Source organism: Mauremys mutica, chromosome 3 (genome assembly GCF_020497125.1).
Source record: "Mauremys mutica isolate MM-2020 ecotype Southern chromosome 3, ASM2049712v1, whole genome shotgun sequence".
Classification (NCBI taxonomy): Eukaryota; Metazoa; Chordata; order Testudines; family Geoemydidae; genus Mauremys; species Mauremys mutica.
In genome coordinates, this window is record NC_059074.1 from 140,153,933 (window position 1) to 140,179,244 (window position 25,312).

Below are 25,312 nucleotides of genomic sequence, written 5' to 3' on the forward strand. Positions count from 1 at the left end.
GTAGCTAAATTAGCCCCACATCATGTTGTATGTATAGTTGGGGTTATTTTTTCCAATGTGCATTACTTTACATTTATCCACATTAAATTTCATTTGCCATTTTGTTGCCCAATCACTTAGTTTTGTGAGATCTTTTTGAAGTTCTTCACAATCTGCTTTGGTCTTAACTATCTTGAGAAGTTTAGTATCATCTGCAAACTTGGCCACCTCACTGTTTACCCCTTTCTCCAGATCATTTATGAATAAATTGAATAGGATTGGTCCGAGGACTGACCCTTGGGGAACACCACTAGTTACCCCTCTCCATTCTGAGAATTTACCATTAATTCCTACCCTTTGTTCCCTGTCCTTTAACCAGTTCTCAATCCATGAAAGGACCTTCCCTTTTATCCCATGACAGCTTAATTTACGTAAGAGCCTTTGGTGAGGGACCTTGTCAAAGGCTTTCTGGAAATCCAAGTACACTATGTCCACCGGATCCCCCTTGTCCACGTGTTTGTTGACCCCTTCAAAGAACTCTAATAGATTAGTAAGACACGATTTCCCTTTACAGAAACCATGTTGACTATTGCTCAAGAGTTTGTTTTTCTACGTGTCCGACAATTTTATTCTTTACTATTGTTTCAACTAATTTGCCCGGTACCGATGTTAGACTTACCGGTCTGTAATTGCCGGGATCACCCCTAGAGCCCTTTTTAAATATTGGCGTTACATTAGCTAACTTCCAATCACTGGGTACCGAAGCCGATTTAAAGGACAGGTTACAAACCTTAGTTAATAATTCCGCAACTTCACATTTGAGTTCTTTCAGAACTCTTGGGTGAATGCCATCTGGTCCCGGTGACTTGTTATTAATTGATAAACTCAACATTTCCAAAACCTCCTCTAGTGATACTTCAATCTGTGACAGTTCCTCAGATTTGTCACCTACAAAAGCCAGCTCAGGTTTGGGAATCTCCCGAACATCCTCAGCCGTGAAGACTGAAGCAAAGAATCCATTTAGTTTCTCCGCAATGACTTTATCGTCTTTAAGCGCTCCTTTTGTATTTTGATCATCAAGGGCCCCACTAGTTGTTTAGCAGGCTTCCTGCTTCTGATGTACTTAAAAAGCTAGGTCAGTAAGTCTTGTCTATTGTGAACTACATCAAGCCTCAGCCTTTTCAGGCACATCTATTTGCAAAACAGAAGATTGGGGAGAAGGGGGGTGTTGATCATGATGTCGTCTTGTTCCACACTGAAGCTTGTTGACTCAAGAGGAAAAGTACTGCGACAGTTTTTTGAACTGAGGAGCTGAGTGCCTATGCAATGGACTGCAAAGAGTGAATTAATTAATTTTTTTTCTATATGACCAAACAAAGATATGCCTTCTTGTCTATGTTAGACATATTTGGGAAACTGAATTAACTGAATATAGGTCCACAAGGGAAGGACAAGCACATACTTCAGCTGAGTGATTAAATCACAGAATTCACAAAGAATTTTTTCTGAAAGTATAATCTATTGAAGAGAGAGAAACGATGAATTCTTCCTGCACCCTTACAAGTTCCTGGCTGACAAAGAAATTATTCAGCCTCCCACACAGGTGATGGCTGAGCATCTCAGCCACCTAGAATAACAGTTTGCATCCTTTTTCTCTGACTTTGACATGACGAAGTATGATTGGGTGTGAAACCCCTTTCAAAGCAAGCCTGATGTCATGGATTTGCCAGCAGCTGAAATTGAACTGTTTATCAAAAGTTCCTGAGATCAATTCTTGCAAGGAACATATGCCCAATATTCTCTCTCAGAGTTCTGGTTCACTGTCAAGAATGAATATCCTGAATTGTCAACACATACCTTGAAACTGATGGTGCCATTTGCAAGCAAATATTTGCGTGAAGCTGAATTCAGCACACTTGTGTCCATAGAATCTTGATATTGATCTACTGTTGATACATCAGAGATTAGATGTGCAATTTCTACCATGATGGTAAACTTTGAGAAGCTGTGTTGCAACAAACAAACCCATGTAGCACATCAAAGAGCATTAAATAATGTACTTAACATGTAAATTTATTGGATTCCTTGATTGCTATGTTGCTTTCTGGGGTCACAGTAAAGAGTCAGTCTCAAAATGGGGCTAAGCAAGCAAAAAGTTTGGGAACTCCTGCATTATGGTAATGGTGGATAATTAGAGGTATTTAATATTCAAGTAAAAAGCTGGTTAGTTATCTAAGAACATATAAGCTTGCTGGTCTACGGCTGCAGATTGTTTGCTGACAAACAATCTGCAGCATGGCATCTTTTTGTGGTTTTTTCTTCCAAAATCTGACAAACAGCCCTATATTGCAATGACACACTAGTCAAAGGGTGGCTACTCTATGGTCTTTTCTCTCCAAATCAAGATTTCTGGGGAAAAAAATTAAATGAGTTACAGCATAATTACCAGAGATTAATTCTAGCTCTGCAAATAGTTGGTCTCCAACAAATTTAACTGATAAAACCTAATTGACCAATCTGTTTACATCATAGGCTGTATTCTCAGAAAAAAATAATTAAAGGTAAGTTAAGGTTGAAAGAATATTTCACTGCAACAAAACAAAAAACTTAGGATCATAATTTACCAGTTAGCCTTGAAATTTAAAGTTAAAGCTCAACTTTTCAACACCCAACCAAAACATCTGTATACTCTAAAGCCCAGTAAAGATCACCCAATCAACTTGAAGTAACTCTTCCATACATCTTTGCATTTTATAAGCGAATGACAGCTGAGGACATAATTTCATGCTAAATCAACTTTACCCCAAAACACTTCCCCCCATAAACATGTTTTAGTGATAGTGGCTTGTATATTAATGCATTAAAAACCAAGATATGAAGCTAAATGTGGGTAAAGTTATGGTTCCTAGTATGGTTTAGCTAGTGTCAAATATACAATGAAATCAAGTGAACTATTTGTAAGATGAACTCTTCCCCAAGTTCTGTAGATGTCTGACACAATAGATACTAACGTACAACTTGCATTTAAGACAGAACAGTATTAGAACAAGAGTGTTCTGTGGACATACCTTAATATGGACTGTAACTAATGCACTACTGCAGTACACAGCATTTTAAATGTCAGCACAGCAAGACTAAAAGTGAGGTTTTAAAAAACATAAAAGTTGTACTGAAGTGTGAAGCTTAAGCAAAATAGGCAGGAAATTCAGAGATATGGCCAAAAATCTGTCCAGTTATTTGTAGGTATTTTAGGTCTCCAAATATTAGGTGATTTTACATTATACAACGTACACAACACAAAGAATAGATGTCAGTAATAACACTGAAATTCCTCACTTTATTATGCATATTTTTATCGTAGTAGCATGCAAATGCCCCAGTCAGGTATTAAGATCCCATCGTGCTAGGCATTGTACAAACAATACAGTAGCTGCTGCAGAGAGCTCACAACTGGTTTAAAGCAGACAAATTAGTAGGGATTAATTATTTCTTAATGTTTATTTTTAAAAAAACAGGATTAGAAATAAGACTTCTGGTATTGTGTTATTTTAGTCTCTTGTCATCTGTCAAAGAAGTGATAATGGAAATACCATACATTTCCTTATTTAACAGAGGATACTTCTAGACCCTAAGAGTTGAAATGGCAGGTTGAGGATTTACCAGCAGAAGGACTTCATTGGAATCTAACATTCCATCTCTGTTTTAAGAAGTACAGGTTAATGTTCTATTTCTCTCTTCTTCATAATCAAGATAAAAGTAAATATTATAGCAGGTGTTTCGAGGCCTCCACAGACAATGACCTACAATATGCTGAGCACCTTCACTATTAGATGAAGTAAATGAAAGATGTTACGCTTTTCTTTGCATTTTCAGATGGCATTTTCAGGAATTTGGACACATTATGTCTAAAAAGAAACAGAACTGTATTAAATGGGAATTCATTTCCCCTATTTGCTTGTAGCTATTATTGGGTCATTTCTCATGGACTACCAGACATCTAACATTAATGTCAGTGTTGATTCTTTTACCTCTTGATTCATTTTTTCCTTTATATCTCCTTTGCCAGCATATTGAAGTGGTCATTCCAGCTGAAATCTGCCCAGAGGATGAAATTATTTCTTTAAATTTCTTCATTTCACGATACACTGAAGGCAATAATGTTAGTATAAAACAATGGTGCCCAACCTTATTACACAGAAGGGCCACAAAAACCTAAGCACAACCTTGTGAGCCAAACAGATTCTACCTATTTTTAAAAGATTTAAAGTCACCTTTATTAATTTATATGTTAAGTTCAGCTTGTTTTGTATGTATTTAAATAGACAATACTGTTCATAGAAACAACCTATTTACCCAAGTATGTAAACTAAAACGATGTAAACATGACAACAAAATGCAAATGAATCAGCTGTTAGTATACTGTGTTGACACAGGCCCTGTGAGCCTTATGAAATGCTTGGGGGGGGGGGGGAAGGGAGGCATGCGTGTACAGCCTGCAGGCCATAGATTGGGCACCCTTGCTATAAAAGAAGATTGCAGTTTTTCATATTTAAGTCAGTTTCCATTTGTTTTCACCCAATAATCAGGTTGATCTTCACCATTTGGGGGTGAGGGAGCTCCCTAAGACAGCATCTACATTAATTTGATGTTAAATTGTTGCTGGAGGTTTGGAAAATGGACTTGTGGCTACGTTTTGATGCCACTGAAAGTGTCTCAATACAGGATCCATCCTAAGTGTTCTGTTCTACTTAAATAGTTTCACTTTAAGATCAGATATGCTGTGAAGAATCTAAGAGAAATTGTTTTCTGCACTTAAGATGAGTGCATGTCCTTATTAGTTAATGAGACAATGCTAACATTTTATTATAGAAGAATTGCTTTCATTATTTCAGGTCTATTCAATTGCTTGTCTTCTATCACTTTCTCCAACACTGAGCATGCTGAACTAGATAAATTCACACAATGTTTGGGAGCCACTAAAAATTATTCACCCATTTGCAGAATCCATCAGTGTCTCATTTTATTAAAAGACAGAAGGCGACGCCAATACATGCAACTCTGAAGTCTGAAAAATAAGATGAGCTAGCCAGGTTTATAAGAAACTACATCTGATGCCCTGCCTACCTTCCAGAAGTTTTAGCCAACCAACCCCAATAACCGCTTACAGCTCTCTTTACTTCTTCCCTCTTTTCAACTTCCAATGACAGTTCATTCCACCCACTACCAATGCTGCCTTCTTCAATTCATGAGTCCATCCATTCCCCTGCCCCCAAGTGCTAGAAAAATTTATAAATGTCTTCTTGGTTTTTTTGTTTTTTGAAAACAATAACTCCAGTTTACATCTTTTCCTTTTTACCTTTCCAGAGTAAGTTTTCATTCAGAGACTGAAATTAAAGCATAATTTTTCTAGTATGAAAAAAACCTCTTATGTTCATGTAAATATTCACTTAGGAAGGGGAAAAACTTAATGCACAAATACAAAATGGGAAATAATTGGCTAGGCAGCAGAACTACAGAAAAGGATATGGGGGTTATGGTGGATCACACAGTGAATACAAGTCAATGTGATGCTATGCAGAAAAAGGCAAATGTCGTTCTGTTTTAAACAGGACTGTCATATGTAATCATGGGAGGTAGGAGATAGTTGTTCCACTCTACTCAGCACTGGTGAGGCCTACTTCGGGCACCACACTTTAAGAAAGATGTTAACAAATTGGAGAGTACCCAGAGGAGAGCAACAAAAATGATAAAAGATTTAGAAAACCTGACCTGTGAGGAAAGGTTGAAAGTATTGGGCATGTTTAGTTTAGAGAAGAGAAGCCTGAGGTGAGATATTAACAGTCTTCTAATATGTAAAAGATGATTGATCAATTATTATCCACATCCATGGGGATAGGTCAATTAGTACCTGGCTTAATTTACAACAAGGGAGATTAAGGTTGGATCTTACAAAAATCTTTCTAATGATAGTTAAGCACTTGAACAGGTTCCTGGAGAGGTTATCATCAGGATTCCAGGTTTTTTTTAATAAATTAGACAAAAATCTATCAGATAATCTAGGAGGTACCTTAACCCTGCCCTGGGGGACAGGGAGGTGGGGGAAGTGGGCAAGATGACCTCGAGGTCCTTTCCCATACTACATTTCTATGAATCGGTGTTATGGAGGTTCAAAGAGTGAAAAAACCTGATAAAGCCCCCACTGAGGTGAGGGAGTTTTGTTTGTCTGGGGGTTTAAGTTTTTTCACAGCTCTAGTTTATTCAACTTCACATATGCTGCAATACTGTGTTTGGTGTGTCATGTGCAGTGAAATTTGTTTTTAAAAAGTATTTCAATTGGAAATTTTTTATAAAAATAATTTTATACAGTTTAAAAAAAAATCAGCTTATGACGAACTTGATCTAGAAGTATCCCTTTAAAAAGAATGGGATTATGGCTTGGAAAAAAGAGGATCCTTTTAAGGACTGCTATTTATTTTGCCCCATACTAGAAAAACAATGAAACATTCAAATTAAAAGGCAACTAATTTAAAGAAAGTGATAAAAAGGAAATGCCTCTTTAAATATGCAAATTAATCAAACTGTTGTATATACTCTCTCAAGTTACTATAAAGGTGAATAGTTTAATAAGATTACAAAGACACTGCTAATAAGAAGATCCCAAGGTGCCAGCTAGGATGAAGGGATATCAGTAGTCATACTTTTAAAGGTATGACCACCACCAGCTAGGATCTGGAAGAATGTCCTTTGTTCCCATGTTTACAATAAACACCACCACAGTCAAATGCATATGTGGCTTTTTGTCTTCTCCTAACAAGCCAAACAAAGGCTATGGCTGGATACTTCCCTGGCAGATGGTCAGCTCTAGTACGGTAATTAAGATGTTCAATTATGTATGCCGGAAGGGAAGATCATCTTCTAACCTGCTCGAAAGTCAATGGCAAGAAAAGAACTCACCAAACATGCAAAACATACAATATGCGCAAAGAATAAAAACAAAACCACCCCATACATATAGAACCCACACAATATAGAACCAATCATACCATTTCCAAAAAGACCCAATGCTAGTTTAGTGTGGACAAAGTGCCCACATTTTAACCACCGTGGCATCCAAACTTACGCTGAACAAAGCGAAAGAGCACAAGGTTAAAACTCTGAACCCTTGTCTATACTAGTGCTCTCAATATTGCTACCACAGAGAACACAGCAATGGTAGAAAATTTTAGGGGACAGGACTACTGTACACAAGGTCTGTGAGAATATAGAGATAGTGGCAACGTATTAGATGTCACTGGAATGGAACACTGATACAGCAATTACTATTATTATTCAAATCAACTCTGAAACTCCATGTACAAATTTGAAAGGCATAGCCATCTACCCCACAGTTTCTCCTTTATAGCCACTGACTTTTTGATGGAGGTGTTTGATAGGTGTTCAACCTATATATAAGGTAATAAAGGTAATATTATAAACAAGGGATAGCTCAGTGGTTTGAGCATTGGCCTGCTAAACCCAGGGTTGTGAGTTCAATCCTTCAGGAGGCCACTTAGGGATCTGGGGCAAAAAATTGGTCCTGCTAGTGAAGGCAGGGGGCTGGACTCGATGACCTTTCGAGGTCCCTTCCAGTTCTAGGAGATTGGTATATCTCCAATTATTACCTAACCTATATATAAAGTGTTTCAGTTCTAGCCCAATAGCTGACTAGTCAACTCCATCCTGCTCAGTCAAGTACTTTGTCATCTCCTCTTTTCTTGGAAATAAATATTTCACTTAAGGGATTATCTAGATTAGAAAAAGAAGTGGACCTCAACCAGATAAAATGAAAGTGTAAAGAGTTATCCTATGCCTATGTTAGGGAAGAGAGGTCACAGTCAGCACAGGCTAACTGCCTTACTAGAATTTAAAGGCGTGTCATCAGAAGAACATGCTAGCTAGCACATTCTAACATCCTAGCGGTACTTGAGCACGTACTAGCTTGTCAAGTTGAAATCTAGGTTCTCCCATTTCCAATTTGACCAGCTAGCACACACTGAAGTACAACTTCCTTTTCTATGCTAGAACTTTTAGAATGTGTTTGCTAATATGTTCTTTAGGATACTTGATTTTTTTTTTTTAAAAAGGAAAAGTAAAGATTAGCCTTGCTTCTGTAAAACTTGGTGCACTGTATAAAAGATAATTTTTGAGCTTATTAGTAGTCAGAGAGAATGTGATAAAAGCCACAAAGCTATTTTCTTTCACTGTGTTCTAAAAGTTTCCAGTGATGAAAGTAACACTTAAAAAAATATATATATTTTTTTTTTATAGAGAACTCTTTCCAGATTTGATTTGTTTAACCAGCAACCTAAGGAGAAGTTACAATCATCTTTTGTAATTTACTTTTGGAGGGCAAGTTTAATAAAATAAGCTATAAACCTAAAATCACTCTCTGTACGCCTTGTCCTTTTCAGCATTTAAAGCCCCTTTAGACTGCCCCAATTCACAACCCTCCAGTTTAGCCATTTTAAGGCTAGAACATAAGTCTTACTACTTTTTTTTTTTCCCCCTTAAATCGCTTGTTTGCTTTTACTGCTGCTACACTCCATGGTTCAGTATTGGCCATATTAGTATTAAATATAGTATTAAAATATTTTTATTCTCCCAATATATTGACTAAAATCTAGGTTCTAATGAAAAAATTCAGAACATTCAAATGGAAATAGGAATTTCTAAAGCTCTGTTGGGAACACTGATTAAAGATAATTCCATAAAGTATACTAAAATAGAAATTTTAGACAATTCTCATAAATGTTATTGTACATTAGATGAAGGAATAGAAGATCTATATCTTATGGTAGTTTGGGAATCATACATTAATCTATTTTAAAAACAAGTTTAATCCTTAAAATATTTCAAGATTCCCAATAGATGTTCAAATCAGAAGGTAACTGCAGAGGTTCCAATATTAAATGTAATAGCTCTTTATCATGTGAACACTCAAAACTAGTGTTCAGTGAAGTTTAGAAAAACCATGAAGTCATTTATTAAGAGTCTCCTATATATACAATTTCCTGATTTGTCTAAAATTAAGGCACAAAAATAATTTAAAGACAAGTTTACATGGTACTTATCTTTTTTTCATGCAAAGATGTACATACCTTTAGAAAGGTGGGGAAATGAGAATTACTGGCATGAGAGAAAACTTAAGACCCAAGGATGGAGGAGGAGCTCCTTTTGCAAAGTTCACTCATGCCTGAATTTTGAATCATAATTGTGTTCTCCTTTCCGAACCTGTTTTGTTGTCTCTGAAGAAAATTAGGTGATGACATCTGGTAAGACTGATAGTATATTACAGAAAGAATTACACCTTAATCTATTTGGATTTATTATTTTATACTATTTTTTATTATTTAGTTAGATTGGCAGATCAACCAAAAAAGTTGCTGCTTCAGATTTCAACCACAAATTTGTATGTACAATCTTATATGCGTCATACATTCTGAATGTACGACTTGAACACCTCCAAGAGGAACATCATGCCATGTAACCAGAAAGATGTTTTCCTTAATTTGCAATGAGGTATCAGATTTGATTTATGACCTAGATATCACAATAATCTGAATAAGCTAAATATACCAAGTTTCTTGGGCAGGTACCTCTGATAGTGAAGCCATAAAGGTCAAGTGCTTCTGATGTAGTTACAAAGTTATTACTTTGGTCACATCAAATATTTTACAATGAGGAAGGGAAAAAAAAGCATGCAGTCACTTTTATGGAGCTATATATTTTTTCCAGCGAAGGATGAAATACAGTTCCAGTATACTGTATGCAGCAGTAGTTACCTAGCAGGCCAGGCCAGGCCCGTCACCCCACAGTGGTGGCTCCTGCACTGTGCGGCTGGCTGGGCTTGGCTCTCAGCTCTGGGTGTTTCAATCACTGGGGTTGCAGTGCCACTCAGGTTTGGCCCCACTCCCCTGACTGGGGCACGCAACCCTGTCAAACATTCTGGTGACCAAATTTTGGGTCCTAAGCCACAGGTTGAGATACCCCAGTATAGGGATAGGCTGAATTGGTGTAGCGATATTATTGCTTCTTTCCTGTCATACTGGTTAGAAACTACCATAGTAAAACTGCTCTAGTTCAACTGTATCAGAGCTAAAGATCTCACCCCAGATGTCATAACCAACTGGTACAACATATCATTGCAGAGCACCTGGGACACATAGCGGACATACCACAAAGCATCAAAAGCTCATTAGGTTCTGACCTACAGTTTTTGCAATGTCTTGTCAATGGGTCCTCTGTAAGAATTAAGCCATATTAAGAGACCTGATTTTATGCTACTTTATACTAGATTATGAACTCTTTGGACCACCTTTTTTTCTGTTTGTACAGTGCCTAATACAAGGAGATCCTGGTCCATGCATGAATGGCTGAGGTTCTGTGGCCCACAATGCGCAGGAGGTCAGACTAGATGAACGCAACAGTCCCTTCTGGCCTTAAAGTCAATGACTGGAGGTCCTAGGCACTACTGCTATACAAATAATAATACATGGTTTTCTTGGCCACTTTGCATCAGCCATAGCAGCTTTACAAACCCTATAGACCAGTGGTTCTTAACCTGGGGTGCACGTACCCCCTAAGGGTGCAAGATGCCCTTTCTGGGAGTGTGAGACATGCTAGATTTTTTTTAAGAGGGTAAATCATCAAAAATACAAGGCACATAAGTAGAACTACTTTGTTTCATCAAACCTATGTATTTATTAACATTATAAATTTAACAATTACTGTAATATACAAACAAAAGTATTTTCAAATTTTTAAGCTAATTGTAGTGAAATTATCTCGCTACAAAATACAGTGTACCACCAAGTTGCGGGGTATTTCCTGGCGCATGTGCAGAGGATGATGTGGCTTATATATATAAGTTATGATATATCTAGGTTTAAAGAACTGACCTACTTCAACAATTTTTGATAAGGGGTGCGAGAACATATTTTGAGAACCTAAGGGGTGCAGGCTGCAGTAAAGGTTAAGAACCACTGCTCTAGACAATGGTTTATAAACAGTTTAATGTTTTATGCAACATATCATGTGTAGAAAAGAGGCATGTCCTCCCTCAGAGATTGACAGCAAGGGAGGGTCAAATGCCCCCTAGTGGGCGGAACCAGGAAAGCCGCACCCACCATGTTGGAAGCAGATGGGCAGGACAGGAACAGGAAGTATATAAGATGGGTTCTACAACTCACTTAGGGAAAAACCACTGCAAAAGGCAGATGCTTCTATTGGAGCTAGAGCCTGCTGAAGTCTTCTGCTGTCCTGAGGACTTGTCTGAACTACCAGATATGGCTGATGCTGAGGAGTGACTGGGATTACTGCTTGCAGTGTACCCAGGGGAGATGGAGAACAACCCAGAGATCCAAGTGCACCCTGAGGGTAGTGGCCCAGGTACAGCTGACTACACTCTGGCTGGGTTGGTGCCTGAGTCTGGTTCAACGTGCTGCAGCTGGATCCCTGCTGACCCTGTGGAAGACCACTCTGCCACTGTTAGGACCCTGGACTGGTGTATGGTGGAGTCAGGTGGACGTGTGGCATGGCAGCCTCTCCACCTTTGGCCAGGAGGCCTCTGAGAGTCTACTGTCTGGTGAGCTAGGATCCTAGACTGTTGGGTGTTTGTCCTGGCCTCAGCCCCCCCTACATTGTGTTTGATGCTTGCCCCAGTATGAAGCTCTAGACTGTTGGTACCTCACCCTGCTTGTGGGCCAGGGTCCCTGGATTATTCAATGCTCTGCCCTACCTTAGGGTTGGGGCCCTAGACTGTGCTTGGTACCCTGCCCTGTCTGAGGGCCTGGGTTCCCAGACTATACCTGGGTCTCCCATGCCTGGGGTTGGGCGTTAGACTGTTTGGTGCTGTGTCCTGCCCGAAGCCTTGTGTCCCTGGACCGCTCACTGCTCTACCCTGCCAGAGGGATTGAGCCCTGAGACTGTTACCTTCCCTTATTTTACACTGTTACTCCAGGAGTGTGGCCTCCCTCCAAGACTGATAGTGAGGGAAGGCCACACATGCCTAGACCAGAGGTCTCTAAAGTGGGGTGCGTGCACCCCGGGAGGTGCACAAGAGGATCCTTTGCGGGGCACAGCAGGAGGAGCGCTGCCGGAGTAGTGCTGCTTTGGCAGTTCGGGGTGGGAGTCCAAGCGGCTGCCTTTTTTTTTTTTTGGCCTAGGGTGGCAAAAATGGGAGAGCTGGTGCAGCTGGGGATGCGTGCTCAAATTTTTTTTACTGATAGGGGTGCGTGATCAAAAAAGTTTGGAGGCCACTGGCCTAAACCTTGGCTTATACCAGCCTACGCTGTGTTAGAAAAGGGCCTGCCATACCCAAGTTAGAGATGGTTGAGTTTTAACAGCTGTGCTAAGTTTATAGTCCCGTGTAGAAGAAGCCTAAAATAAATGGTAGTAAAAGTTTAATTCCTAATGTGGATAGGGTATAAAGGTGGCCACGGAAACAGACTGAATAGGTGACAAATGTAAATTTGCTGTAGGATAAAAGTATCTTACTTTATTTAATGGAAATGGCTTTAAAAGAATGTCATACCTCCACCCTCCTGGGGGTTGCTAAAACCATTTTTTACATTCCTATTGATTTTGCTAACAGATGGTCAGCAAAAAAATAAGACTGAAGGATAACTTCCTTTTCTTTCCCACCCCCTAACCTGTCCATTGCCAGCTCACTGGAAGGAATACACAAAAACTTTTAAGAGAGAATAAAAAACACCCTAAGAATAACTTGTACTACAAGTTTTGAAATTCTAATTAACTTTTTATCACATATGCTTTGTTTGGCCAATAACAGGTTGATCAGTTTTCACCATGGCTCTCAGCAATTAGGACAATGTTGCAGAGTTTGCAACATCAAAAGATATTTTCATTTACCAAAATAAGTTTTAGAACACTACTATTCAAACACTGTATGCCTTATAAAACATATGCAAAAACTGAACTTTGGCCCTAACCTACTTGAAAGTTTTAGTTGTTTTGTTTGTTTGTTTTTTAAAGGTTAAGTTTAAAAAAAAATCACTTTTAGGTTGTCTAAAATTCTGTAGACAGAACTGCTATAACTGAAAGATTAAGAAAAAATTCTGGGCTTTTTCTTTCCAGTTTTAGTTGGGGCAGTTGACTGTATGCAACGTGCTGTCAATCTTACTCTTTCCCCTTCCACTATCAGTTTTCCTTTTGCTTGTAGGGCAGGAAAATGGGAGGAAATACAGTGAGACAAAATATCATCCTGTAATGGCATTATCATGGAAACTGTCAACTTTCAAGGGCATCTGTAATTGATTTACAGAATGAACCTATTTCAAGTTGACTATCAGCTGACAACAGAGAAAATACATACTAACCCACACACTGTATGGCTCCTAATTTTCAATACCTGGTCTAGGAACAAATGGAGTAGAACCTGTTCACCTCCAGGGAGGTATGATGAGAATTCTAGATTTTCATTGCATTGCAATTAACCAATTATAATTCCACTCTCAGTAAAGTTGTCTCTTGGAAACATTCCAAACTTTTCACCTGCAAGCACCTTATATTTAAAAAAAGGCAAAGAATTACACTATGAAAACAGATTCCAAGCATGTTCCTCTCTCCTTGACACTCTGCACGTCAACCTTGTGCTACTAAGAAGGCACCTTCTTCCTCCTCCCTCTAAGCAAGAAGTGCACAAAGGAAGAATTAGCCACTGCAATTTGTAAAGTCTTTCTCGTCCAGAGATGATCCTGGCCTGGCCAGCAGGGGTGTGCTGCCTCCGACTCCCGCCCAGCAAATGAGGAAGCAGCAGTGATGGATGAAGCGAGGGCTGCGCTGCGGGACCCCGAGCGCACACAGCGGGGGCCCGCAGCACCCAGGAGCTGCCCGCCCGCTCCCCAGTTTGGGAGGGACCGTCGCTTCCCTGAATTTAGGCTGGAGGCGCCGCCGGGGCTCGGACTAGCATGTGCGCCGCTTCCGGTGCCTGAGGAAAGCCGGGGACCCGCGCTAACAATAGGGCAGAGGCGGGCAGCGCGGCGCTGGGGAAGTACAAGGGCCGGCGGGAGAGCTGGCAGCCGGGCGGGACGCACGAGGCAGGGCGCGGGCCGCCAAGGAGAGCGGGATGCTGGGGAGCGGCCCCCGGGGGCAGGACCGAGTGCGGGGCAGCCCCTCGCGGCGGCGGCGGCTCAAGGTGACATCTTGGGCGGCAAGAGGAGGCGGCGGCGCCGCGCCAGGCCGCCCTTCCGCCCCCCAGGTGAGCCCGGCGCCGTTCCTCACCTGGCACCTGCAGACGATGTCCGCGTCCTGCGCCAGCAGATCCACCAGCTTGCCCTTGCCCTCGTCGCCCCACTGGGCCCCCAGCACCACGGTCACCTTGTTGCCAGGCGGCCGCGCGGCGCACTCGCCGTTGGGGACGGGGGCAGCGGAGGCGCCATTCTCAGACATGGTTGCCGCCGGCGGAGGCTCCTTTCCTGCTCCCCGGGCAGGGCACACATGAGGCGGCACAGGGGCGCGCTCAACGCCTCCTCCCCTGGCCCCGCCTCCTCCACGCCGGGAAATACCGCAGCTGCTGCTGCCGCCGCATCCAGTGGCAGCCCCTGGCTGCCCGGCCTCAAGCCCCGCCCACTTATCTGCATAGACGGAAGCCTCTCTCAACCGCTCCCTCACGGCAGGAACTACACTTCCCGGCATGCAGCGCGACCGTTCCCCGCAGGGCGCCGCACGGAGCTTGCGCGATGCTTGATGGGGCGAGTAGTCCCTTTGGGCCGCACCTGTGAGAGCGGCTTGTTGCTGCCTGGGGCTGACCCAGAAGGAGGGACCCTGTGTGCTAGAGGGGGCGCGGCTACTGCTCCCGCCTCTCCCTTCCAGAGGCGCGGGGGGCAGGTGCCAGGCGGTTTCTGTTGTGCCCCGCCGCGGGTCCTGTGTCACGTGATCGTATGTGCGGCAGTTTATTGGGGCCGTTGTTAGGCGGGCCCATGGCGCGAGCTCGGGAGCTGCTATGGGGCGCTCGAGGCCTGGCGCTGCTGTTGTGTCTAGGTGGATGCTGCGGCATATGGAGGTGGGAGGCAGGAAAATGGATGGGAACAGAATGAGATGTGAGACCGGAGGGGGCCGCACCTCTCAGGGTCCCCAGCTCAGCGTCGTGTCCCCCCCCCCATCTGAGTGGGGGAGGAGCCATGGGGTGACACCCGCCAACACGCCCCAGCCCACGCCGCACTGTGTAGGGGGTGGCTGACCCAGGCCAAACAGCTGACAGGCTAGGGTGATCAGACAGCAAATGTGAAAAATCAGGACGGGGTGGGGGGTAATAGGAGCCTATATAAGAAAAACACCCAAAAGTCGAGACTATCCCTTTAAATGCGGGATAGCTGGGCACCCTATGACAGGCATAGTGTAGCACTCTACTCCTCTACACTATGAGCTAGGGGTGTGATTTCCTCTGCTCACATACACATGCCCTTGGTGTCATCAGGCTTGCTGATGACCTGCAAAGAGGTGGTTTTGTCTTGTTGTCTGCTGCTTCTAGAAGTCTCTGGGCTCTGTCTTGCAAAGATCCTTAGGGTCTATAAAAGTCACTGGAAATAGGAAAGTCTAGCTGCCTCTACTAAGGACCACGAATAAGGATATGATTCTGTCTTGGATTCTGGGGCTTTGCAGGATGTCCATGACTTCTTCTGGGGCAGGGCTGGAGCAGCTGTCAGTCCCAGGGCTGCTGGAGCAGTAGCCACTGGAACAACTGACTGGTAGCCAGCCACAGAGCAGCAGCTGCTGCAACAGCTGGCTGGTGATCAGCCCCAAGGCTACCAGAGCAGTGGCCCCCAGAACAGCTGGCTAGCAGCCAGCCCCAGGGCTACCAGAATATCTGACAATCAGCCTGCTGCCAGAGCAGTGGTCCCCAGCCCACAGAAGTAGCGGCCAGGGCTGGGTCTCTGAGGCTGGAGCAGCTCTCTGAGGCTGGAGCAGCAGTGGTCAGCCCCTGTCACAGGAGCAGCAGTGGTCAGCCCCTGTCACAGGAGCAGCTGCAAGCCCTGGCAGCGCTCTGTGTCCCTTCCCCCGCCCCGAGTATTTTTAGTAAAAGTTAGGGCCGAGTCATGGGCTTCTGTGAACTTTTGTTTATTGCACGCGACATGTTCCTGACCTTTACTAAAAATACCTAGGACAGAATCTTAACCTTAACCAAGGATATATATATGGGAAAATGAAACGAATAGCCAAAGTAGGAAGCCTGATTATGTTTTTTCAAAAAAGATTAAACACATTTTGCATTAAAGACAGCTGAAAATACAGAAATACTTTCCTTAAATCACTTTTGAAAAAGTTTTAGGACTCCTCTCCTTAGGCCTGGTCTACACTACACAGGTTGACACATAAGGCAGCTTACATTGACCTAATTATGTTAGTGGCTACACGGCAGCCGGGTCCCACCGATGTAAGTGCCCTACCACACTGATATAATAACCCCATCTCCGTGAGAACTGTAAGGTTTATGTTGGTATAGTTAGGCTGGTGCAGTGTCTGTATAGACACTGCATTACTTAGATTGGCTGTTAGCTCTTTTGTCAATTTCACAGCTGTGAAATTGACAAGAAAGCCTGGCAGCTAGAGCCCACCTGCCCACTGTCACACCCCAAGGCCCTCAGGGAGTCCCCTCCCTCAAGGAGTCCCCTGGGAAGTCAGATCAGTATTGTATATTGCTAACGCTGTTGCAAGCATCGCAAAGCATTTTGGAGAGGGTCAAAAGTGTGTGAGTGGGGAGTGGAAGTTTCCTTTGCAGGTACGAGAGGCCGAGGGGAGGAGAAAAAGAAGAGAGCAAAGAACGGGTTAACTCAACATTTCAGCTAGCTCAGTCTGAAGATAAGTCGCTGGCCCCAGCCACCCAAGGACACTGGGCACAGCCAAGATTTGGCTGACAGCTGAGAAAGATGGGGGCTTGAATTTGCCCGAGCAGCCGTGAGAAAGAAAAATCCAACTGTACAGACCTGCAAGACAGCAAAGCCAGTGAAGAAGAAAACAAAGTCCAGGGCTGCGGAGATTGAAAATACAAACAAGACAACAAGCGGAGGGGCCGAGCCTTACATCCCGGGAGCCAGGGTGTTTTGGGAAAGCTAAAGAAACCATGGAAAGCCGGTTTGGACTGGCACAGAGGGCACCAGGAGCAAAGGTCCCTGAACGAAGCACCCCTCCCTCCCCTGAGGAGCCAGGACTTAAAACCCTCCTGAGAGCTGGAGCAATTTGGAGAGCAACAGCAGACCTGGACAGCCAGGGCCCAGCACAGCACTCTCATCCATCCTTCCCCTCCCCCCCTTCTTCTGACGTTACACCCAGGCCTGGCCAGTTTTGGGTAGTGCATGTGTGAGTATGAAAGTGGGTTAGGGCTTGGGGCGCTAACGCTTTCTTTCTTTCCCCGAGTGACGTTGCAGCGTTCCCAGCACTCTCTGCTGTTATTTTTTTATTAATAAAGCTTTAAAATGTAGATGCTTGATGTGTTCCATCATCTCCTCCCCAAAAGATCCTGTGGCTTCACCCTGATCACCTGACGCCTCAGGCAGATTGGTAACAGAAATCTGTCACACCCCTCCCCTGGAGAGCTGGGTGGCTGAACCCCACTCCTGGCTGGGATCAGGGCAAGAATGGACCCTGCTCCTGTCTGGGAGCTGCAGGCAGGTAGACTCCACTCCAGGCGGCTGACCCGTTCCCAGCTGGGAATAGGGAGATGAGACGCCCTGGGTGGCTTTCCCACTCCTGGCTGGGAACATTGGCTATCTTATCAATTTCACAACTCCATATTGGAGTCAAATTGAGAAGGCTGCCTGGCTCCTGGCAGGGTGGGGCTGAGAAGCTGGGGTAGCTGGACCCCACTCCCTGGGGGCAAGAAGCCTGGGGCAGCTTCCCCCCCCCATCCACTCCCAGTAGGGAAAGGGGAGGCCAAGGCCGGTGCAACCTATTAGGCGACCTAGGCGGTCACCTAGGGCGCTAGGATTTGGAGGGCGGCATTTTCTTTGGCAGTGACCGCGGCGACTGGATCTTCGGCTGCCCCATCGCCGCCGGCATTTAGGCTTTTAGGAGGGAGCTGGGGCATGAGGGTGCGGGGAGGGACCCCCTGCAGCAAGTAAGGGGGGGCAGCACGCAGGGGAACTCCCCGCCCCAGCTCACCCCTGCTCCACCTCCGCCCTGAGCACGCTGTGGCTGCTTCACTTCTCCCGCCTTTCAGGTTTGCGGCACCTAAGCTGATTGGCGCCGCAAGCCTGGGAGGCGGGAGAAGTGAAGCAGCCACGGCGTGCTCAGGGCAGAGGCGGAGCAGGGGTGAACTGGGGCGGGCAGCTGCCGCATGGCTCCCTGGGCCCGGTGGGGGGCCTCAGGGCGGAGGGGGGGTGGAGGAGCTGCCGCGGGGGAGTGCCTCAGGGCGGAAGGGGGGAGCTGCTGCGGGGGAGGGGGCACCTCATAGTGGGGGGGGCAGGGAGCCGCCGCAGGGCTCGGGGATGGGGGAGGGCGCAAGGTGGAAGTTTCACCTAGGGCGCGAAACATCCTTGCACTGGCCCTGGGAAGGCAAGAAGCCCCGGGCAGCTTCCCTCCGCTCCCTGTGGGGAACAAGGTGGAGAGACAGGGTGCAGCCCACCGGGAGCCTGTGGGGCAGCCCGGCTCCTGGCAGAGAACTGCCAGCAGAGCTGAGACACCTGGTTCTCAGCTCCCCACACTGTCCCTCTTAGGTCAGTGGAAGCGCGCCTGATGAGGACGCGCACCACCAACCCAAGGAGTACAGTGTGGACATGCACCATCTCAGTAATTACCTAATATAGGTCAACCCAAGTTTTTAGTGTAAACATACCCTAATTAAGCCATGATTGTTCTACCTCCTGGAGGCTGTGAGGTTAAGTAATGGTAGGCCTGTCGTTACATATATTGGAGGCCACCCAGGAACCTACAGAGCTGCAGGAAGTTTCCGGATGGTTCAATAGGTGGCAGTTTCCCTCTGAGTCTATTGAACCAATGCCCAGCATTGTGTTAGGCTACCCTGTTCTGCTGTAGGTGCCAACTTTTCATGTTAAATTTAAAGCTGAAATTCTAATGGTTATTCACGATTTTATGGCACTTTTAACAAAGTAGGGCTGTCATCCCTGATTAGATGTCTTGGCCTAAATCTAATTTGGGTACTTATTGCGCTTACATAAACTTCCATTGCAGTTTCAATAGACTACTATATTCTTCCCTTCCTGTCCTAAACAGTTGTATAGTGTTGCTATGTGCTGTTAAACAGCTGACACAATACACCTAAGAAGTGGTAACGTACCATTAAAGTGTGAGTAATTCTAGTTTGTCATATACAAATATAGTGCCAAATTTGGCTCTAATTTACACCAGTGTAAATCCAGAGTAAGTTTACTGACTTTGAATTTGATCCATGGTTTGTAGACTGTAATCTTATGCTTTTCACACAGCTATTCCCTGGCTTTCTGAAATAGCTTTGGGACCTCCAGAATATTGTCATAACATGATATTGCTTTGTGATGTTATTCTAATGCTGCTCTCTAGGGGGGTCATAGAGTCTCACTGCTATAGTATTTTTATTTGGAGAAGAAATTAATTTTGACATTCATACCTTAGTGCATTTTCTTTGCAGGTATAAAACGAATGTAGAAAACTATGCTCTCTTCACTACCAGAACCACTGTAAGTGTTGTTTAATAATGATCAAAACAAATCAGTCTTGATTTGTAACACACTGCTTCCAGCTTTTATTTGTGTATATTAGGGACTGACAATGTTTTGGGTCTGATTTCAAACACCCTTTATTTTGTAATGTCTTAATATTGCAAAGTAGAGTAGATTTTGCTGTATATAGGAAGATTTTTCTGTAAGGATGTTTCAGGACCTATTCAGTCAGGCCCACATGTTACTTCACAGATCCATGGAAAGCAGACAAGGCCTCTGCTTAAGCAGAGAAACCACTGCTTACACCAAGTTCTGGATCCATGGACCAGGTTTTATTTGCGAAGGCACAGGGTACGTCCATACTACCCGCCCGGGTCGGCGGGTAGCGATCGACTTCTCGGAGTTCGATATATCGCGTCTAGATGAGACGCGATATATCGAACTCCGAACGCGCTCTCGTCGACTCCAGAACTCCACCACCGCGAACGGCGGAGGCGGAGTCGACGGGGGAGCCGCGGACTTCGATCCCGCACCGTCAGGACGGGTAAGTAGTTCGAACTAAGGTAGTTCGAGTTCAGCTATGCTATTCGCGTAGCTGAACTTGCGTACCTTAGTTCGAACCCCCACCCTAGTGTAGACCAGGCCACAGAGTGCTACACCCAGTGATCAAATGAGGTGTAGCAGGCCTGTGAACTGGCTATATCACAAGGGGAAAGGCAGAGATTCTAGGTTATGACATGATCTTCTATACACACTATTACACATTATTTTTATCAACACCCCCTTCTATTCATCTGCTGTCCCAAATTTTTCCTTCCCTATTGGGTAATATTTATTGCTGTACATCATGTTCTGAATTATACAATAAGTTGCATAACACATTTGTTCCCGTTTTTAGCAATAATAAAACTATCATACTACTTGACAGGGATTTAGCTTGTTTTCTCTACACTCCCCAAAAACTTAATAACAGGATGTTCAGATCTTAATATTGTCAGGAACCTTTGTTCTCACTTTTCCATCTCTAAAAGTTTATACAGAGGTTATAAAAACCACACATGAGTACAATAACTCCTCACTTAAAGTCGTCCTGCTTAACATTGTTTCGTTGTTATGTTGCTGATCAATTAGGGAACATACTCATATAAAGTTGTGCAATGCTCCACTCTTGCGTTGTTTGGCTGCCTGCTTTCTCCACAGCTGGCAGCCTCCCTACACCTCCCCCCACCCCCAGCACCTCCCACCTGCTGGCAGACCCCGCGGATCAGCGCCTTCTCCCTCCTCCCCCTGCCTCCTGCCCGCGGCAATAAGCTGGCTTGCGGCATTCAGGAGGGATGGGGGAGGAGCAAGGACTCGGCACGCAGGTTCCCCCTCCCTCCCGAACGCAGCAATCAGCTGGCTTGTGGCATTAAGAAGGGAGGGGAGGAGCCAGGACGCAGCGTGCGAAGTAAAGGGGGAGGAGGTGGGGGATGAGAAGAGGCAGGTCAAGCGTGGAGGCTTGGGGGAAGGGATGGAGTGGGCGGGCTGAGGGTTAAGCCCCCCGCCCCTGGTGCTTGCAGAGTAGGGGAAGCTGCCCTGGAACCTAATCCCCCCTATTTACGTTAATTCTTATGGGGAAATTGGATTCGTTTAACATCGTTTCACATTTTTCAGGAACATAACTACAACGTTAAGTGAGGAGTTACTGTATGCAAGCCTACAAAACCTACACATATATTGTTTATACTTCTACTTATACATTCCTAATCAATTATCCACTAAATAAACATTGGGTCTTTACCAGGTCATATAGAGTAAGATCACCTAAACAATGCTTTACTCCCTTACATTTTCTCACATGGGTTTAATTAACCATACCATTCAATCATATGGATATGAAATATGCTAAATCTTGACAAAAGTTTATATATATGTTACATAATAAGTGTAACAGTACTTATGTCTTGCTAATATACAGGAGAGGTGTATGATAAAACTGTTAGTTTAGGTCATATTGTTTTTTCAAATTTAACAAAATTATTGGTGGAATATGTATAGCCAAAACAGTTATATCTATTTCAAATTTTAATTTGGACACACTAAAGCTTTACATGCAAATATACTTTCTTGGGAGATAAGAGGCAACTCTCATATAGGAACAGTTAGTAGATAATCAGTGATTACAAGTGGAGGGAGAGGAGCGTGTTCATCCCATTCCATTTAAATATACTGGAGAGATATTTAGAATGGTCACATCTATAGGCCAAAGTACACCTCTTCCTCAATATAACGCGACCCAATATAACACGAATTTGGATATAATGCGATAAAGCAGTGCTCCGGGAGGGCGGGGCTGCGCACTCCAGTGGATCAAAGCAAGTTCGATATAACACGCTGCGTCCTGGCTCCTCCCCTCCATTTTTAACGCAGTAAATTTTTTCGCTCCCGAGGACAACATTATATCGAGGTAGAGGTGTATGTATTTCTGGCAGTGAGGTAAGGACATCTCAAACCAGCATGATTATATATCTGTTTAAATTAACCAGTAAATATGTGTCTGATCAGTACATCAATTCAACTTTAACCTGTTTAGGGTTCAATACTGCCCCGATGATGCCAATGGAAGTTTTGCTAGTGATTTCAGTGGGAACAGGGTCAGACCCATAATCAGAAAGGAAAGTTAAGGATAAAAGTGGGAATAAAAGAAAAATGCTGTAACACAGTGGTTCTCAAATTGTGGCCTGTAGAGAAATTGCTGGTCATCTACAGAGCTGACTGGTTATATGGTACTAGCTCTTCCTCCTTATTAACTCCTGCTACATTGCATTAAAAGACAGGTGAAACAGATTTAATATTTTCTAATGTTGCATTTCCATGTTAGCAATTTATGAGTTTTCCAGAGCTTGCACCAGTTCAGTATCGCAATGTATGAATAAATGGTGCAGTTCTCAAAATCATTTGCAGTCAGCTTTAGTAATTGAATTAGAACCATTTTCTTGGTAAAAAAAAATATCCCACTGTTGCTACCACCAGTGTTTGTGAACACACTTGTGGACACACCATTGTATACGTCAACAGTTTAAAAAGCAAATGAAGTTGAAAAGGTTAGTAATTCTCTGCGCTACTAGGAGGGAAATTCAGATTTTATTAAACTGCCAGTCCTCTAGTCTTTTGTTTCTCTGGCACCAGGCATGAGAGTTCAGTGGAGTAAAATTATGCATTGAGGGGAGGGAATGCCTTGTCTATTGACAACAGTTTCTCTGGCCCATTGCAGAGCATCATCTAAAAAGCTCAAAGGCAGTTTTGAGTGTGCTTTTGTTGTGTGATGATGGCCTTGGCAGTAGTGAACTGTTCCCATGGTGGAAAACAGAAATCTTTACCGATGTAATGGACTAAAGAACAAAGAGCAAGATGAAAACTAGTTTACACTCACTGGCCCTCACAAAGATTGCACTTTGCAACAAGATTTCCTGCTCTGCTAACAGGGATGTCAGAAACGGTAGTTGTAATTCAAAACCTTATTTGCTAGTTTTATAGAAGACATGCCATTTTATTTTTGTAGTGTGCGTTATATAATTCAGTCCATTTTTCCCCATTGAAATTATTGACTGCAGTGGGAGAAGATTGTGTTTAATACCATAATAAATACAATTTTAAGTTTGAAGTTGTCCCTAGGTATTTTTAATATTTAAAGAGTTTAATCATTTTTGTGTAATAATTAAAAACCTGGTCAAAGAACATTATGGTTTTAAAACCACTATACAGTTAGATATAATGCAACAGATTATATATATTTGTATGTGCTACCCTAAGTTCTCTACTCTTTGTTTAGATATATTTAGAGTATGAAGGACATTCATTTGGGGAATGGGACATTTCTCCGCCATGTACTGTTACAAATAAAAGGTAAGGATTGCAAAAGTGAATAATAACGGCACAATGGTAACTCACATTGATTTTATTGGGTGCAGAGTTAGGTCAATTCTGAATACTTTTGAAAATTCCACCCAAAGTCTGAGAAGGCAGTTTCTGTATACACATTCAAGTAAGATGGGCTTCTGTTAAGCCTGGCCATGTGCATTCATTTGGAGATCTGTTGGAAAACAAAATCTTATTTTTATTTCCCTTAAGAATTATGAAGTACAGATCCTTTGTTTCAGAATAGGAGTTGTGGGTTGAGATTTGCGGAGGAGACAGAAGCTGGTCCTGAGGTTTCTATACAATTTATATTGTAAGTTAAATATTTATCAATGTAATGGAATATAGAATTAGGCATTGACATGTACATATAAAGTAGTTCTAAGTATACTATTTCTCCTAAACTTCCTTGCCTATGTACTGTACATGTGAGGAAACCTTAAGCCAAAAAGATTGATAAATACTTTAATATGTATATCTAAATTAAGAATTGCACAACATTTTATGTTCTTGAGGTTTTTCTTTTTTTTAATTTGGTCCAGTGCATTTACATGAACAATGCCGTAGAAATAATCTCTTTATATCCCAGAGATGTAAGGAGTCTATCACTGTAGAACATAAGTGCCAAATTGTATTCTATGTGTTATTTTTAACTAGAAACATGTCTGATTCCTTACATTTGGAGCAGCTAGGGTCTTCAGGAAGAGGACCCTATTTTAGACATTAGACTGCACAAAGGTTTCTAGATACATACTGTTAAGCGAGTGGGACTGACAAGACACAATCTTTTTTGTCTAGGTATTCTTATTTGATAATTTAATGGCCAAGATACCTAATGCATTTGTGAGCTCCAGATTAGACCCAGCTACACTAGGAGTAGGAAACCCAAAATACCATTTTTTTTAAAAAAGCATCTCTGCCCCTAAATGACTGTTGAACCAGAGTATGGTACAATCTTTAAAAAGATTTCAAATTAACAGAGGGATGTATTACAGCTCTTATCTGCATAGCACTGAGATCCAACAAAGTGTAGAGGGAGTACATAAAAGTTACACTAATGCAGCATTGTGGCTGAAAGTTTTGATAAGCAAAAGTCAGGTAAAAAGTTGTGGTTTCCACTGCAGCTTTAATTTGTCTATCTTGTTGTGTGTGTTTATATGTGTTATGTCTTTGAAATTATTGTATTGGTAAGCTTATTTGAATGTACAATCAGATATCACATATTTAAATAAACACATTTGAATGATTGTACATTCAGGCATATACATCTCTGGGTTAATGTGAATGTATTACCATTAGATTGCAAACCCAAATCCAGATGCAAAGTGTTACCCCCAAAATCCAGACTTACGGCACCCCCACAATGGTTTGCCTATTTCAGTAATCAATTGTCAGTTGTTTGTTTTGGTAGGTGAAAGGAGATGGCCCACCATAGAGGAATTGCCAGGGTTTTACTAGGGCTTCCCCTATGACCTTTAGGAAACCCCCCAGAACAGACTCACTTTGTTTTCCCTTGGGAAGTCATAGATATAGCCTTTCTGCTCAAAGGATTGACACTCAGGCAGTAATCTTTGAAAACAAAAATTTTCTTTATTTAATGTACCAATATTCCTGAAACAATAAGTCTTTTAAAAGAACCAAAGCATATATCAAGAAACATAAACAAATTCTATTAGCACAACTACGCACATTCAAGTACTCAATGCTGCAATGTCATACAGTTTGAAATGGCTCTAAGTGGTTACATTCTACATGCGGTGATCAATCACATGTAGGATGCTGAC

At 43.0% G+C, this 25,312-nt stretch overlaps 2 protein-coding genes across 2 annotated transcripts in view; one reads left to right on the forward strand and one right to left on the reverse strand.

Moving 5' to 3' along the window:
* Window positions 1-14,688, reverse strand: part of ADSS2 (adenylosuccinate synthase 2) — a 66,784-nt gene extending 52,096 nt beyond the window's left edge. The window contains exon 1 of the mRNA XM_045009490.1: window positions 14,260-14,688. Coding sequence (XP_044865425.1) covers window positions 14,260-14,673 — 414 coding nt within the window. The 5' untranslated portion in view covers window positions 14,674-14,688. The remainder of the gene's footprint in view (window positions 1-14,259) is intronic.
* Window positions 14,689-14,932: 244 nt separating this feature from the next.
* The window catches only part of LOC123366235 (cation channel sperm-associated protein subunit epsilon-like), a 55,383-nt gene continuing 45,003 nt past the window's right edge, over window positions 14,933-25,312 (forward strand). The window contains exons 1-3 of the mRNA XM_045009496.1: window positions 14,933-15,040; window positions 19,601-19,649; window positions 23,443-23,516. Coding sequence (XP_044865431.1) covers window positions 14,958-15,040; window positions 19,601-19,649; window positions 23,443-23,516 — 206 coding nt within the window. The 5' untranslated portion in view covers window positions 14,933-14,957. The remainder of the gene's footprint in view (window positions 15,041-19,600; window positions 19,650-23,442; window positions 23,517-25,312) is intronic.